Below are 13,852 nucleotides of genomic sequence, written 5' to 3'. Positions count from 1 at the left end.
AATTTTTAACAAAACAAGGTTGGTGAATCTAATTTTTATAAATTCATAATTGAAAATTATTCTTTTTAACTAACTCAAATAATATAATTTGAAATATGATTTATTTATTAATTATTATCATAGATTTGTGGTGAGATAATCAATTTTAGTCCTGTTGTTTACTATATATAATAAAGAATAATTTTTTTCTTAGGAAAAAAAGAAGAAGTTAATCAAGTATCTTGATAACAAGTTCGAGTTTGTTTAATAAGAAGATGGACTCTCAACAAAATAAAAAATAAAAAACTAAGTTTAAATATGTAATCTCGGTGGTAAACTCCAATCCAGCCCCTATTTAAAATAAATTGTATGAACCAATTCTAAACTTTTGGAGTAATATTATACTCAGTTACATACATGTTCTTATAGGGTTATTTGGAAAACTTACTTAATCTATTAGGTCCTTACTCTGAGTTAACCTAAACTGTGTTGTCTTTTAGCAAAGGTTGTTTAAATAGAATACAAGTGGTATCTTCTTTATACAATGGGTATCTTCTTTATATTTCATGTAGTGATTAGGTCAATAGGTTATACTTACAGTTTTGTTTGTTCCCACCATTTTTTCAGTAATCAAATATGGGTGTTTCTTCCTTGTAGGTAAGACTAAGTTGTGCAGTTGGGTAGGTAGGCTATGTAGTTGGTTTTTAGAGTTATAGTTGCAGTTATGGTTACCAAAAAAAATCCAAGCTAAAATTACATATGCAAAAAATGGCACACAGAGCAGAACTACGACCTGGCAATGTGAGAGAAATCAGAAAATTAATTGGTCAAACCCTAAAAGGCTATCAACACCGTTTGTTGATGTGACTCTTGTGTGAGTGATTAATGTACATGTGAATTGGCGTACCACTACCGAAAAGGCAAAGTGCAAACATTTTATTTTTAAAGTAGAGTCAACAAGGATGCATTTTACTAGAAAGCAAAATGATAGGAAAGTCAGATAGTTGAGATAATCAACTATATTTAGCCACTGACTTCACCATATAACACCCTAAAGGATATTTCTCAAGTCTACGTCATGCTGTATATGATCCCCTTGGATTCATACTATCAAGTAAACTAGTTGCTTGATTCTCGAAAAAAAAAAGTAAACTAGATGCTTTCTTTGTCTTTTCTTTTTGTCTTAGTTAAGGATAACAAAAGGAACAAGAGAGAAAACCACTATTACTACGAGAGAAAACCACTATTACTACATGAGAGGTGCTACGTCCATAACATTTTTACAACAAATCATAGGTGGTTAGTTATTATTGGTTCAAATTTGAACTTAATACTAAGATTACTTTTTTGCTCCAACAATAACAACCAATAACAACCTGTCACTTAAGATTTGTTGTAAAAATGTTGTGGACATATCATTTCTCATTACTACATACACAATATTGTTTACAATTTTTAAGTTTGATAAGTTCTTATTAATTCTTATATAAATTCCCATTATGTACTCTACTTTATTACTTATCATTAATAACTTGAGATCTCAGCCATTGTAAAATATGTTGTGATAGTATTTCGACACTCTATATTTTCTACTAACTTATTTGGTAAAAAAGGGAGACAAAATTGGATTTAATTAAGAACATATACTAGTTTATTTCAAAACAACTAACTTATTTGCTTATTTACTAAAATTTAAGATAAAAAAAATGAATTTAAGTTAGCAAAAATTAAGCAAATTTTGTTGATAGTCTCATGAATGCATTCGACTTTTGCTTAAAAGTTTTTTGTCTCAGTTTTTTTACAAATAATAAAATTTATTAGCATTTTGAGAATAAACTAGTCTTTAGCATTGTGTCACACATTTAACATAAATACTATATAAATAAGTTATAGGAAATAAGTAAAAGCTAAACGCACTTTTTGGAAAATCAAGAAAACACATTGAAGTGGGTTGTTCAATCTTGGGCTTTTTCGAAAAGGGTTGTTGAGCCAAATTTCAAGGTCCATGGAAGGAAACAAGAAAATACTGTTTTAAGTGGGTCCCTAGTCCCAAAAAACAAGTGGGCCTTATGAAATGAGCCCACAATGAGTTCATATTGCTTGGAATGGCAAGGCAATTAGAATTTAGAAAAAGAAAAGCAAAACGGTTGGTTCATTGGGTCCCACTTGCTGATGATCCGGTGCTTAAAGTCTGCAACGTGTCAACCATGCACGTAAGCCAAAATAAGCAATCAAGTAACATACCCCACCTCAAAACTATGTGACAGTTCAATAGATATACGCCATGTTTTAACATCATAAACATTTTCCCTCTCTGGTGCTGAATTGGCATCATCTGATTCGTCTGTCTGGGAACCCCAGTTGAAGTGCCATGTCATCTGTCACTGCCTGAAATATGATGTCAAGGCAGGTCTTGCTCTCCTATGACTACACATACAATACCAATGTCTAAAATCAACACTACAGTCAACATTAGATGACGTGGCAAATTTTGATTGGTTGAAAATAAAAAATTGTAACTAGAACATTTGAACGAAACTGTAGAGTAGTAAAACCCTCCGTTTATTTTGTGTTTTTTTTCCACACAAAAAATTCGAACTTTGTTAACAAAGGTGCGTCTCTCAGTGGCACAGTTTCACTCTTTGAGCTCTCACTCTCTGAAACTCTCTCTCCCTCTCTCGCTCTCTATGAAGCAAAAGGTTAGTGTCTAAGCAACCATGAAACTTTTCTTTTATGTGGTTATTTGTTGATTTTCTTTATTACTATGCTGTTTGGTTGCTGAGAAAAAATGCAGGGTAGTGAACTATAAGAAAAACCAGCTTAAAGTGTTTAATATGTTCTTTTTTTTTTTTTCTTGTTTTTGCTATGAGATATTGTTTTGTTAGTACTTAAAAGAAGAAAAAATGTGTAAAGGTCGAGAAAGTCTTTAGCTTTACATTTTATTTGTAGGTAACAAGAATGAAGAAATTTTAAAGAAAGTAATCAAAATCTTGTCTTGTTCAGTTTTTGAGTGATTTTGATTCTGGTTTCTGAGACCCTTTAATCTTTGGTAGATTGCACTTTCTGCAAATGGGGTTCTTTTTTCTTCTCTGTTTGGTTACTGGGAAAAGCTCAATTGTCAGATTGTTATGATTTTTGCTCCATCTTATTTCTTTTGTTGCTTGGTTGAGATTCTCATATCATTTGTGAATTATGGTAACCTGAACCAAAAGGTTTCTCTGTGACCAATTGATGGTTTCAGGGTGGGGGTTCTTGATTTTCATGTTTTGTCTGTGTTCTGTGCATTTCAGCGTCCACAAATGGGTGACTCAGAAGGACATGAGAAAAGCAAGCAAAAACCCCAAGCAGAGAAATTCAACAACAACCCAATAAGAACAGTGGTGTCCAATCTTGAATTGGGTCCAATCAACGCTGATAAACTTGGTGTATTGGTTAAGGCACTATATCGTTCTGCTCCGAGAAAATTTGACCCAAATCCTGTACCGGGTCTAGTATCATGTGCTAATCCAGGCAAGAACAATGATACCAGTAATGTAACTCTTTTCCCACGTACGAGTTCGGATTCTGATGTCAAAGATGTGGACTTCTACAGTGAGGAGCGGTTACAAATGTTGCTTTTAAAGAAACTTGAAGCAATTTACAATGAAGCCTATACAATGTTAATATCATATGGTTATCAGCCTGATCATGTGCTGAAAGCAATCTTGACAAATGGCCATGTGTTTGGTAGCGGTGATATTTTGACAAACATTGTGCAAAATTCGCTTAGTTATCTTAAAACTGGCGTTGTTGTTGATAGTGGAAATTATGTAGAAGGCCAACAAGTTTTTGAGGATATGCCGACATTGGTTAACAACACACTTGCAGTAATGATTTACTTGATTCTCAAAACGCGGCACAACTTGATCAAAGGAGATGCCATGTGGTGCCTTCTGAAGGGCAATTTTAATTTGGGTGTTGCAAATTCCATAGCAGAGCCGTTTGAGACAAATGAAGATGGGAGTCAGAGGGCTGATAATAACAGTTCAGTTCTTGAATATTCTGGGCTTTGTAAATTTGAAGGAAATAAGCCTTCTGGTGATGGTCAGGCACTTGATTTTAGCAAAAATGACTCTTCTTGGGAACTTGGTGTTTTGTTTGACAAAAAATGTAGCATTGTGAATAATTTTAAGAACACACCATCTTTAAAAGCTGATTTGAAAATGAGCATTGGAAATTTCGCAGCTGCTTGCCGTGCTGGTTTTAAGATGTCTCCAGAACAATGTCAAGCTTCAAAAAACTCCTTGCCAAGAAAAAATTTAACTGATTCATTTGAATGGGAGGACTCTTGTATGGCTAACTTAGTTTTGGGAGACATTGGTAAATTCAATATTCATGAGAATAAAGTTTGTGATCCCCGCAATCCTAAGAACAAAATCCTCTCAAGTTTACTCAGTCATATTAAAGAGATCAAACAACAGGTAAAGGAACGTGAGGGATGGGCTCAGAAGAAAGTAATTCAAGCTGCTAAAAAGCTCAGCCATGATATGTCAGAGCTTGGGAGGTTGAGACGGGAAAGGGAAGAAAAACTGAAGCTGAAGAATGGCAAAGTGGAACTTGAGGAAGAGACCATGAAGAAGCTTAGGGAACTGGAGGATGCTTTAAAGATGACAGGATGTCGTTCTGACCTTGCTAAAGCAGCTGCCCAAAAACTGGAGGTTAAAAATGCAGAATTTAGAGCGGAGGTGGAAGCTTTCAAGTTGAGAGCATCAGAGTCGGATAAAATGAGTGTGGAAGTTGTGAGGAGGGAAAAGAAGTGCCTCAAGAAGATTCAGGCCTTGGAGAAACAGAATAAAAAATATCTGGAGGAGATCGAAGAAGAGAAAAATCAGTCCTTCCAACTGCATCAAAAGTTGGACAACCTCAAGAAGGCCCAAGAGGAAATTGAGGTGAGTTACTCGCTTCTGCTGTAAATTAGACCCTAACTATAGATTTTCAATTTTCCCATGCAAAAGGTCATAAATCTTCAATGTTAAGGTTAACAATGCTAACCTCCAACTCCACCCTTCCCCCTTTTTTTTAAAATACTTTTCCTATTATATAAGTTTATCTGTCATGTCTTTCTGCACATGTTTGAGTTAGTTTTGGACAGAATGAGGGTTATAATGGAAATTTGAGTGAAGGACAACAATTATCTCATTGAGCATTCACTCTTGAACTGATCTTGATTAGATCAGGATGTGAAAAACACATGAAACAAAGACTCCTCAATATGTTCTAGATTAATGGCTTGTGGCAACTGGCAGCATATGGGATCCATGGTCCAGTATGATCTGTAATTTAAAATAGAATAATAGAATTAGTGGATCCTGAATTATTAATGTGAGTTATTCAATGTGACAGCATTTGGAAAGGAAAACAACACCTTAAACCTTTTTAGGCATCAGCAAATACTCGAAAGTAGGTATGAGGGACATATTGTCGACTTGGGCTGGAAAAAATAGAGGACATTATGCAGAAGCACAGTGGATGCAGTTCACTGCTCTGGAAGCTTTCATTCTATTCTTTTGTGATAGTTCTGTAGTAATGAAAAATTGAAAATTTAGTTATTACTTACCAGGACATGACATTTCATTATGGCTGCTGTATTCGTAAATATTTCATATAAGTAGAGTTTTTATTATTATTATTATTATTGTTGTTGTTGTTGTTATTGTTGTTATTGTTGTTATTGTTGTTGACATTTCATTATGGCTGCTGTATTTGTATATATTTCATATAAGTAGAGTTTTTATTTATTTATTAATTTTATTATTATTATTATTATTATTATTATTATTATTATTATTATTATTATTATTATTATTTTTATTTGTTTTACTCAGGCTTGATACTGAAATGACAACTATAATTGGGTTGGATTCATTACTGCACCTGTTCACATATTATAAAAAATTCTTGTTTTATTTTTTCCTTCTCTTTTCAACCATAAATCCAATCTTCTCTCTCTTGAATCCTAACCCTTCTTCTGAAAAAAAGTTCTAAACCCCAAAATCCACAAATCTTCTTAAACCTAAACCCATTACAACCACACAGGAAAATTCTTCAATTTGTCCTATGTCAACTGAGGCTTTAAACTACTTAGAACTTGGAAAGACAAATCAAAGCACACCAGTTCAAAATCTCTATAAAGAAAAAGAACATTTGAAGGATACATTATTTTATAAGAATAATATACTTCTTTCCAAATAAACCAAATGATAAACAACAGTGACACTCAAGATAACAACCCTTAAATCCACAAGGAGAATTTTAGAATCCACCAGAAAAGAAAGGAGAAAAACTCTGAAATTTTTGTTGAGGAAATTTTGAATTCCTTGGAGGCTAGAAAGCATATAAAATGGAAAAAAAGGCACTAAGGATTACTAGGAGACCCCTTAGGAAACTCTAAAGTACTCAAGGAAAGTCAGTAGACTTTCCTCTGATAGTTAATGCAGGGTCAATCTTTACCTGCCTTTAAGTAAAGGGCAGTATGAATCCACTCTGCAACTAATGGATTCAAAAATCTGAATTCGTCTTATCATAGATAGCGAAAAGTGCATTGATTGGAAATGTAGTCTCTCTGCTCAAGGATAGCCTGTGTTGTTTATCCTACATAAATGGATTTTCTCCACCAAGCTTTCTTCATCTTCTTGAGAAGCTCCTTTGCAGACAATTTGTATCCTAGCACCAAGGCAATGTATGTTCTGTTTGTTTAACATGGATGCTCATTGTGATGTCGAGTTTCTAATGGACTTGGCGCAAGCTATACACTTCATAAATTTATTAGGAAGACATTATTATTCGTATACATGTTTTGTGGCAGTAGTAGTTGTATCACATATATATCATGCCCCCGCTGTTGGTGACTCATACTAGCAATTACTATCTTGTCTTTTTGGCCTAGCTATCTTACCATTCACCATTCTGAATAAAAAATCATGAGTATTTTGTATATACTTTATAAACCAAGGACTTGGCTTTGAATCCATGCATATATTAATGTTTTTTAAGGAAAACTGATCTGGTCATTCTATTATTTCTTTGTAAATTTGTAAGGATATAAGATAAATTAGGTGGTAATGATTTTCATCATGGATTAAATCAAGTAATATCATACTACACACACACACATAAGAGTGCTCAACCACTGAACCAGCACCTATAATAGCCAACCTCGTTGATCCAAAAAAAGGCAATGGCAGCTTCTGTCGAGATCGGTGCAGCAGCCGGTACCAAAATCTAAAAAACTGATGAAATTAGTCAAAAGCCTTGTAGCTTAGTGGTATAGCCTGCTCTCCTTTACTAGGATAACCAGGGTTCAAATTTCCCCTCCCCCATTATTGTAACTATTAAATTAAATTAACCAAAAAAAAAAACCAATAAGGTCAGTGCAGTCGTCGGTGGGTAGGTTTAAAAACCAAGTGAAAGGGCATTGATCACCTCCCATTTCCCCAAATTCTTCTCACAGATCTCCCTGTTCTCCTCTCAAATTGCCATTTGCTCTTTTAGATCTCCCTTTCTGCACCCTTACATCTCAGACACCACCTCCAATTTGAAGGGGAGAAATTTCAAGAGCAATCGCAATAACACTCTAATCTCTAACCTCTAACCTTCAATCATTGAACACCCCTCTGTTTGGGCTCCTTTGCCAAGGCCTCCTTCTCTTACAGTGGCTAATGAGTAACTCCCTTTCCTCCCTTTGATTTTGTGAATTCTTTTCCCACTGGCAGCAACCAAGCTCGTTGATAGAAAACCACCATCGGAAGCTTCCTCTCCAATCTTTATGGTCTGGCATTAGTTTCCACTTTTGGAAAACAAACTGTGTGGGTGTGGTGGAAAGTCTCACCCTAAAATCAGTCAACCATACCAATGAACCACCCCCCCCCCCTACACAGCTTTCTAGTATGTCTAATCATCTATATACAGTTATGGAAAAAATCTTGAAACAAAATAATAAATAAGAATAGTGCTTTTTAAGTTTGGTAATTCTTATTAGGAGATTTGTTACCAAATCAAATTATGCATTGAAAAATTGAGCAATCCATCCATTACTAGTTGTTTTTAAAATAGACCTTTATATTATCAAAATTATAATGTAGCTAAATATAAAACAATTGTTTTCTGACCCATGCTGCTGATCAACTCCAAGGATGCATAATGCACTGGTGCTATTGCAATCCATTACTAGTAGTATGCTCTTAATGGAAGCCTTAAATCTGTATGGAATTTGGGTCCAATCATTAAAATATCTAGTTCTGCATAAATTTAAAATTGTAGAAAATTTCAATATACTTAAAATTTTTGGAAAGAAAAAATATTGATCCACTAGTTTGGTTCTGTCTAGTATCAATTTCTGCTTTTAAAATTTATATAAGAAAAGGCTGGAAATTTGAATGATATTGAGCACACTATGAATCTTAAATTATAATGCATTAAACATGTCTAACAGTCTATAATCTTGATGTTATGTATAAATTCATAATCTTCCATAATCTAGATGTAGAAAATGTAAGAAAAGACGTCCTTTTTAAGGGCTTCCACATCAGGAGTTATACATGAAAGTAAAATCGTCATCTTTTAGTACTTTCTTTATTCCCTACTGATAAGTTGAAATGCAGCTTCCTGAGGCTACTACTGATAAAAAGCACATGAAAAGGGTCCAGTACACGCTGACAACTACCTAAAACTACTGCTTCAATTGCACAGATTGGATATACCCATGGGCAGATCTAAGAAAATTTCCTGAATAGTCCACAATTATCTGAATTTATTGACTTCTGATGCTGTAAAATCTATACAAGTTTCTGATAACATTGATCAATGACAAATTGGAAGAAGAGTTTTTAATTATTGGTTAAAACCTGTAAATTCAATGAAATCAATTTAAGTGATCAAAATCATAAAGATGAGCCCTTTATTAATAGCTCTCTTCTCCTCCTTTCATTATAACAAAATCTTTCTGTGTTGTTCCATATATTCTATAGTTTCTTACCGCTTCTCTGTCGTATCCTTATCGTACCAACCATTTTATGTTAAAATTTATCAAAAAATGCTCAGCTCACCGTGTCGTACCCGTGTCCGTGTTTCCTAGGCAAGGATACATTTTGTTGAAGCAAAAGATGTACTCAGCATGTGGTGATTGCATAATTAGTATTTTCTGTTGTCTCACCTCATAAGATTAATAATTATTGCTGATGCCATGCATATTTGGATGATAATAAATTCCATGGTTGCAATCGTTAATATTTGAAAACGTATATGGATAAGAATTTTGCGTTTAATTTGGAAGGCATCTTTTGGTCAAACAAGTAGGAACAATAATTGCTTGAGACATTCTATGTTAGGTAGATTTATATTTCAACACGTTTTTATATATTTTGGGAAAAAAAATGATAACTTTTATTGTATTAAATTCTCTGCATATTTCATCATATCTATTGCTCTTCATTATTCCTGAAATTTTATGCTTTGGGATGGATAAGCTATTTGACTGAAGATCATTACTACTACTATTATTATTATTATTACTATTATTATTATTATTATTATTATTATTATTATTATTATTATTATTATTATTATTATTATTATTATTATTATAATTATTTAATCATTTCATTTATATTTTTCTCTCCATACTTCAATGAATTTCATTCTTATATTGAATTCTTTCTTTGTAAATGGTATTAAATAAGTGTATTGATTAAACATCCCTGTTTCTTTGTTTTTTGTTTTTTTAGTATTTTTATTCTAAAGCTTGCATATGTTGATGCATTGATTTTTTTTTTTTTTTTTTTTTGGTTCGCTTGGAATCATGCGGTTGAGTTAATAAATGTTAAATTTTGGTGAAAGCTATGGATAGCCAAAATGCATCCTGTCTATGGAAAATTCATACTTTCCATAAGCTCTTAAGAAATTTTACATGAACCAATTATAATTTTCGACGTACTTGTTAAATAGTTGTCACATAGCACCAGTTTAATCTAGCTACGCGAAAATTTCGATGGATATCTTTATCATGCAAATGTCAAGTTTTTGTCTCTGTTGCTAGCAACCACGTGTCCCCCCTCCCGGTGTGCATGCTATAAGACGCAGCATTACAGCAGTGCACATTAATGCTAGACTCAAAAGGCAAGGAGCTTTTGAAGAATACAATGATGTTTAGAATGGGTTGCAATGACGTAGCCAGTGGGTTATATGCTGACTCGTGGGTCTTGGCCTAGCGGGTGTGGTAGAGGCTCAGTAAGAAAAGAATCTGTGCACCGTTTATCTCAAAGTGGTATCTGCCTTTTCTGAATTTTATCTGCTTGAGAGGAAGGGCATTAAATATTTATAAGCTATAGCATAATGCATGATTTCTGTGGCCACCCCTTTTAATTTGTACACTGTGTAGCACAGTCACAGATACAGGACAAGAAGAGTAAACAGGACATGTGTATTCTATGATATGGTAAAGGAGACAGACTTGTGTAGGCATTATTGTTTTACAGATAACAATTATTAGTTTATGATTAATTTATCTACACTAATATGGTAAGCAACACACCTGATTGCTGCAATTCTAACTTGTGAATTTGGAATTTCTACTCATTACACGTGTCCTGTAGAATTCGGTCAACCTTAATGGAGATATTAGATAAGGCCTTTTAGGTTGACAAGCTTGACTGTAATTATCTGTTGCTTTAGTCATTTTTATATTGGTTTATATATCAGTGTTTACTTTGGTTTTCTTAAATACTTATCTAAACTTGTCTATGAATTTGATAACACCCAAATATATTATTAAATTTAAGGGGAAAAGTTCATAAATTAGTTTTGATTACAGGAGATGTGGAGGCAGGAAGTGAAAGCGAAAGAGCTCGCCATAGCCCAGGTGCAGAAAGAACTGAGATTAAAGGACGAAGCGAAGGTCAATATAGATAGAAAGCAAGATGCCTTGCTCCGAAAGATGGAGATCAATTGTCAGCGTAAAAAAGATGACAAGAAGCGACTTGAGCAGGAAATATCTCGTCTCCAATTGTCTTTGGATTCCAGCAATCCGCATCATCTACCCAATGCTTTCTACACAGCGGGACTAGAGCACGCAAGACCTGAGAGGGACCCTTTTGAGATGCTTCCTTCATTAAATGAAGCACTAGAGTACTGTGTGGAAGAAAAAATCTCTGATCGAGTATGCTTGTTCTGTCGGGAGAATGAAGCTTCTATTGTTTTCCTGCCATGTGCCCATCAAGTTCTATGTGCCAATTGCACTGAGGACCACTACAAGAATGTTGAAGCTAAGTGGTGTCCATGTTGCCAAGACCGAATTGCACAGATAATCCGTGTTTATGGTACGGGCTCATAGATTCAGATTGGCTTCTGTTGTTGAATGGTAAGACCTGAACTATGCAATTGCAATACCTTCAATTTATGGTCCCATCATTATCATCATTATCATTATTTGCAGTATGGAAATGGTTGAGATTACCCATTTACCCTTACAAATGGTAGTGTAACGAATCCATTCATACCAATGGTAGGTTTGGCATGATATTAATCTAGTAAAGTACAAATGTCATACACAGGTGTAACTTGGAATGATCATTGTTGTGTATATGCTTGCACTTCTAGACTGTCATGAGTCTTAATATCCTCAATTTTAGTTTTGTACTGATATATCTAAATTTTTCATATGTGCAGGACTTCATAAGGCTGTAGTAACTAAAGGACAATCTATGGTTGATGTCGCCAAAGAATTGTACATATTCCTATAGCATGATAAGCAAGCATTAAATATGAAAAATTTGGATAGTCCATTCATTTCCTAGCCTAGTTAAGTATCTCAGTTTACTTTCCAGTATATGAATTTTGTACATGGGGATGCTTTTTCTATTAAATATGTGGTGACTATTAACTAGATTAGCTCTTTTTCCTTTTTATCCCGTGTGTTTTTTCCCTCATAGTTTTAATTAAGTTCTTCATATGCAGTAACTGAGGAAAAACTTAACCACGGTTATTTAATTCAACTTTGAAGGTTGAATATGGTTTGATTGTTCTCATTTGGGTTGAAAGATTGCCGGTAGGAGCTAGTGTGGTTTCTCCACAAATGGTATATGTGCTGTATTGAATTGGCACTGATCTCTAATCCATCTCCAAATGGGTTAAGAGTTTAACATTTCATCAAAATATATAGATAGATTGTTGACAAATGTCAATGTGAAAAGACTACACCTGGGTCTCGCTTTTAATTTCTTTGGTTATGCTTATTATTTGTTGAATATAAACTTATCTCTCCGCAGTTGACACTTGACAATGCTTACACTGTGTGGCTAATTGTGATTTTGATGTTTTCTTGATCATGCTTATCATGCTGATTGCAATGAGTATTGCAGCAATACTAAATCTAGGTGCGCATGTTACCTCTTTTGTGACCTAGCATCTGAATTATTTCATTTATAGGAGTAAGATGTTATATGCATGCATATATAAACTTATTGATATTCAATGACAAAATATTTTACTAGTTGAGCTAACAATAACATACTACGGTTCATCAAAAAATAAAACTGTAACATACTACTATAATTTCTTTTCAATTGCTTGAATTGAACTCCTTGTAGGTCTTCATATATCCTCTATTCACCTAGTTTTATTGAAACCACATCTACCTCAGCCTTTGCCACTATTGCTCTTGCTTTCTGCCACTAATCATTTAAAAGAACATACATGGCCTGTGACTAGTTTTCATGATCAGTGCCCTGAACTGGTGGCACATGAGCTTGTGAATGATGGGCTCGGGTTTGGGATAGCCCAAAACCACAGCAACTGAGAACGCAGACAACCCCCATGAGCACAATGATCAACCCCTCTATGAACCACCACGGATTGGTGTATGAGTTTGATAATGGGGGAGTGGTTTCATTGGAGGTAGTGGGAATTGGAGTGATGTTGTAAATGGGGGTGTTATTGAAGTTGAAATAAGAAGCATTTAACGTAGGTATAAATGACATGGCTGGAGAATTGAGGTTGGAGAGAGTTTGGAACACAGGAACTGAGAGAAAATCCAAACACCTGTTTGAGTTTACATAGATTTAAACTACTGAATGAAATATTGACATCAAATACTGACTGACAAACACTCAATTTAATCGACCAACCAATAATGTCTGAAGTAGATGAAATAGTGAAAAGAAGAGTAATGCCAGAATTCTATTTAACATACTCTATCCAGTTCAGATGAGCAGTGACAACTATATCAAAATTGCTTTAAACTAAACACTTTTGTTGCTAATCATGATTGCTTTCTTCTTCTTCTTCTTTTTTCCTGTTACGCTATGTTTTAATTGTTTATGTGGTCTTATTATTATTTAGTTTGTTAATGTATTTCATTGTAATATTGACAAAAGCAGTAAGTTAATTTTAAGAACACAACGCTCTCTTCTTTATAGTGCCAATAAAGACGCAATCATTTTATCTATCAATGTCAATGGGCTAAGTGCACCTGATTGTCATCATTAAATCTTTACTTAATACTATTATATAGAGTTTATGTTATAGCTAAGCGTGATCCAAAGACACGTTAAATTTGCTCACCTGCCTGCCTTCCTTTTATATTCAATGCTCTGCCAGGTTGACAATAAGATGTTGATCGATGGTGAAAAGCTTTAAAACATATTGATAAGCTGTCAGTATCTGCCCTAAATGATGCCTCTTCTTGTCACATCCATGGTTCCTCTTCCTGTTACATTCATGGTAAACTCCACCAAGAATTTAATGAGTAGACTCCAACATGAATATGAGAAGAGAGAGTATCATTCTTCATACTTTGGAAATATACTCTGTAAAAGAAAGAGTACCGCTATAGACACATAAA

The 13,852-nt window shown here is 34.2% G+C and overlaps 1 protein-coding gene across 1 annotated transcript; it reads left to right on the top strand.

The window, feature by feature from the left end:
- The first annotated feature begins 2,586 nt into the window (after positions 1 to 2,586).
- LOC142615464 (MND1-interacting protein 1-like) lies at positions 2,587 to 11,901 on the top strand. The gene is made up of 4 exons (XM_075788204.1): positions 2,587 to 2,678; positions 3,270 to 4,907; positions 10,826 to 11,371; positions 11,680 to 11,901. The coding sequence occupies exons 1-3, from the start codon at positions 2,667 to 2,669 to the stop codon at positions 11,342 to 11,344; spliced, it is 2,169 nt and encodes a 722-aa protein (XP_075644319.1). The 5' UTR covers positions 2,587 to 2,666; the 3' UTR covers positions 11,345 to 11,371; positions 11,680 to 11,901.
- Positions 11,902 to 13,852: the final 1,951 nt, after the last annotated feature.

Source organism: Castanea sativa, chromosome 11, assembly GCF_040712315.1.
Source record: "Castanea sativa cultivar Marrone di Chiusa Pesio chromosome 11, ASM4071231v1".
Lineage (NCBI taxonomy): Eukaryota > Viridiplantae > Streptophyta > Magnoliopsida > Fagales > Fagaceae > Castanea > Castanea sativa.
The sequence above is the reverse complement of the archived record's forward strand: the minus strand, read 5'-3'. Positions and strand labels throughout refer to the sequence as shown.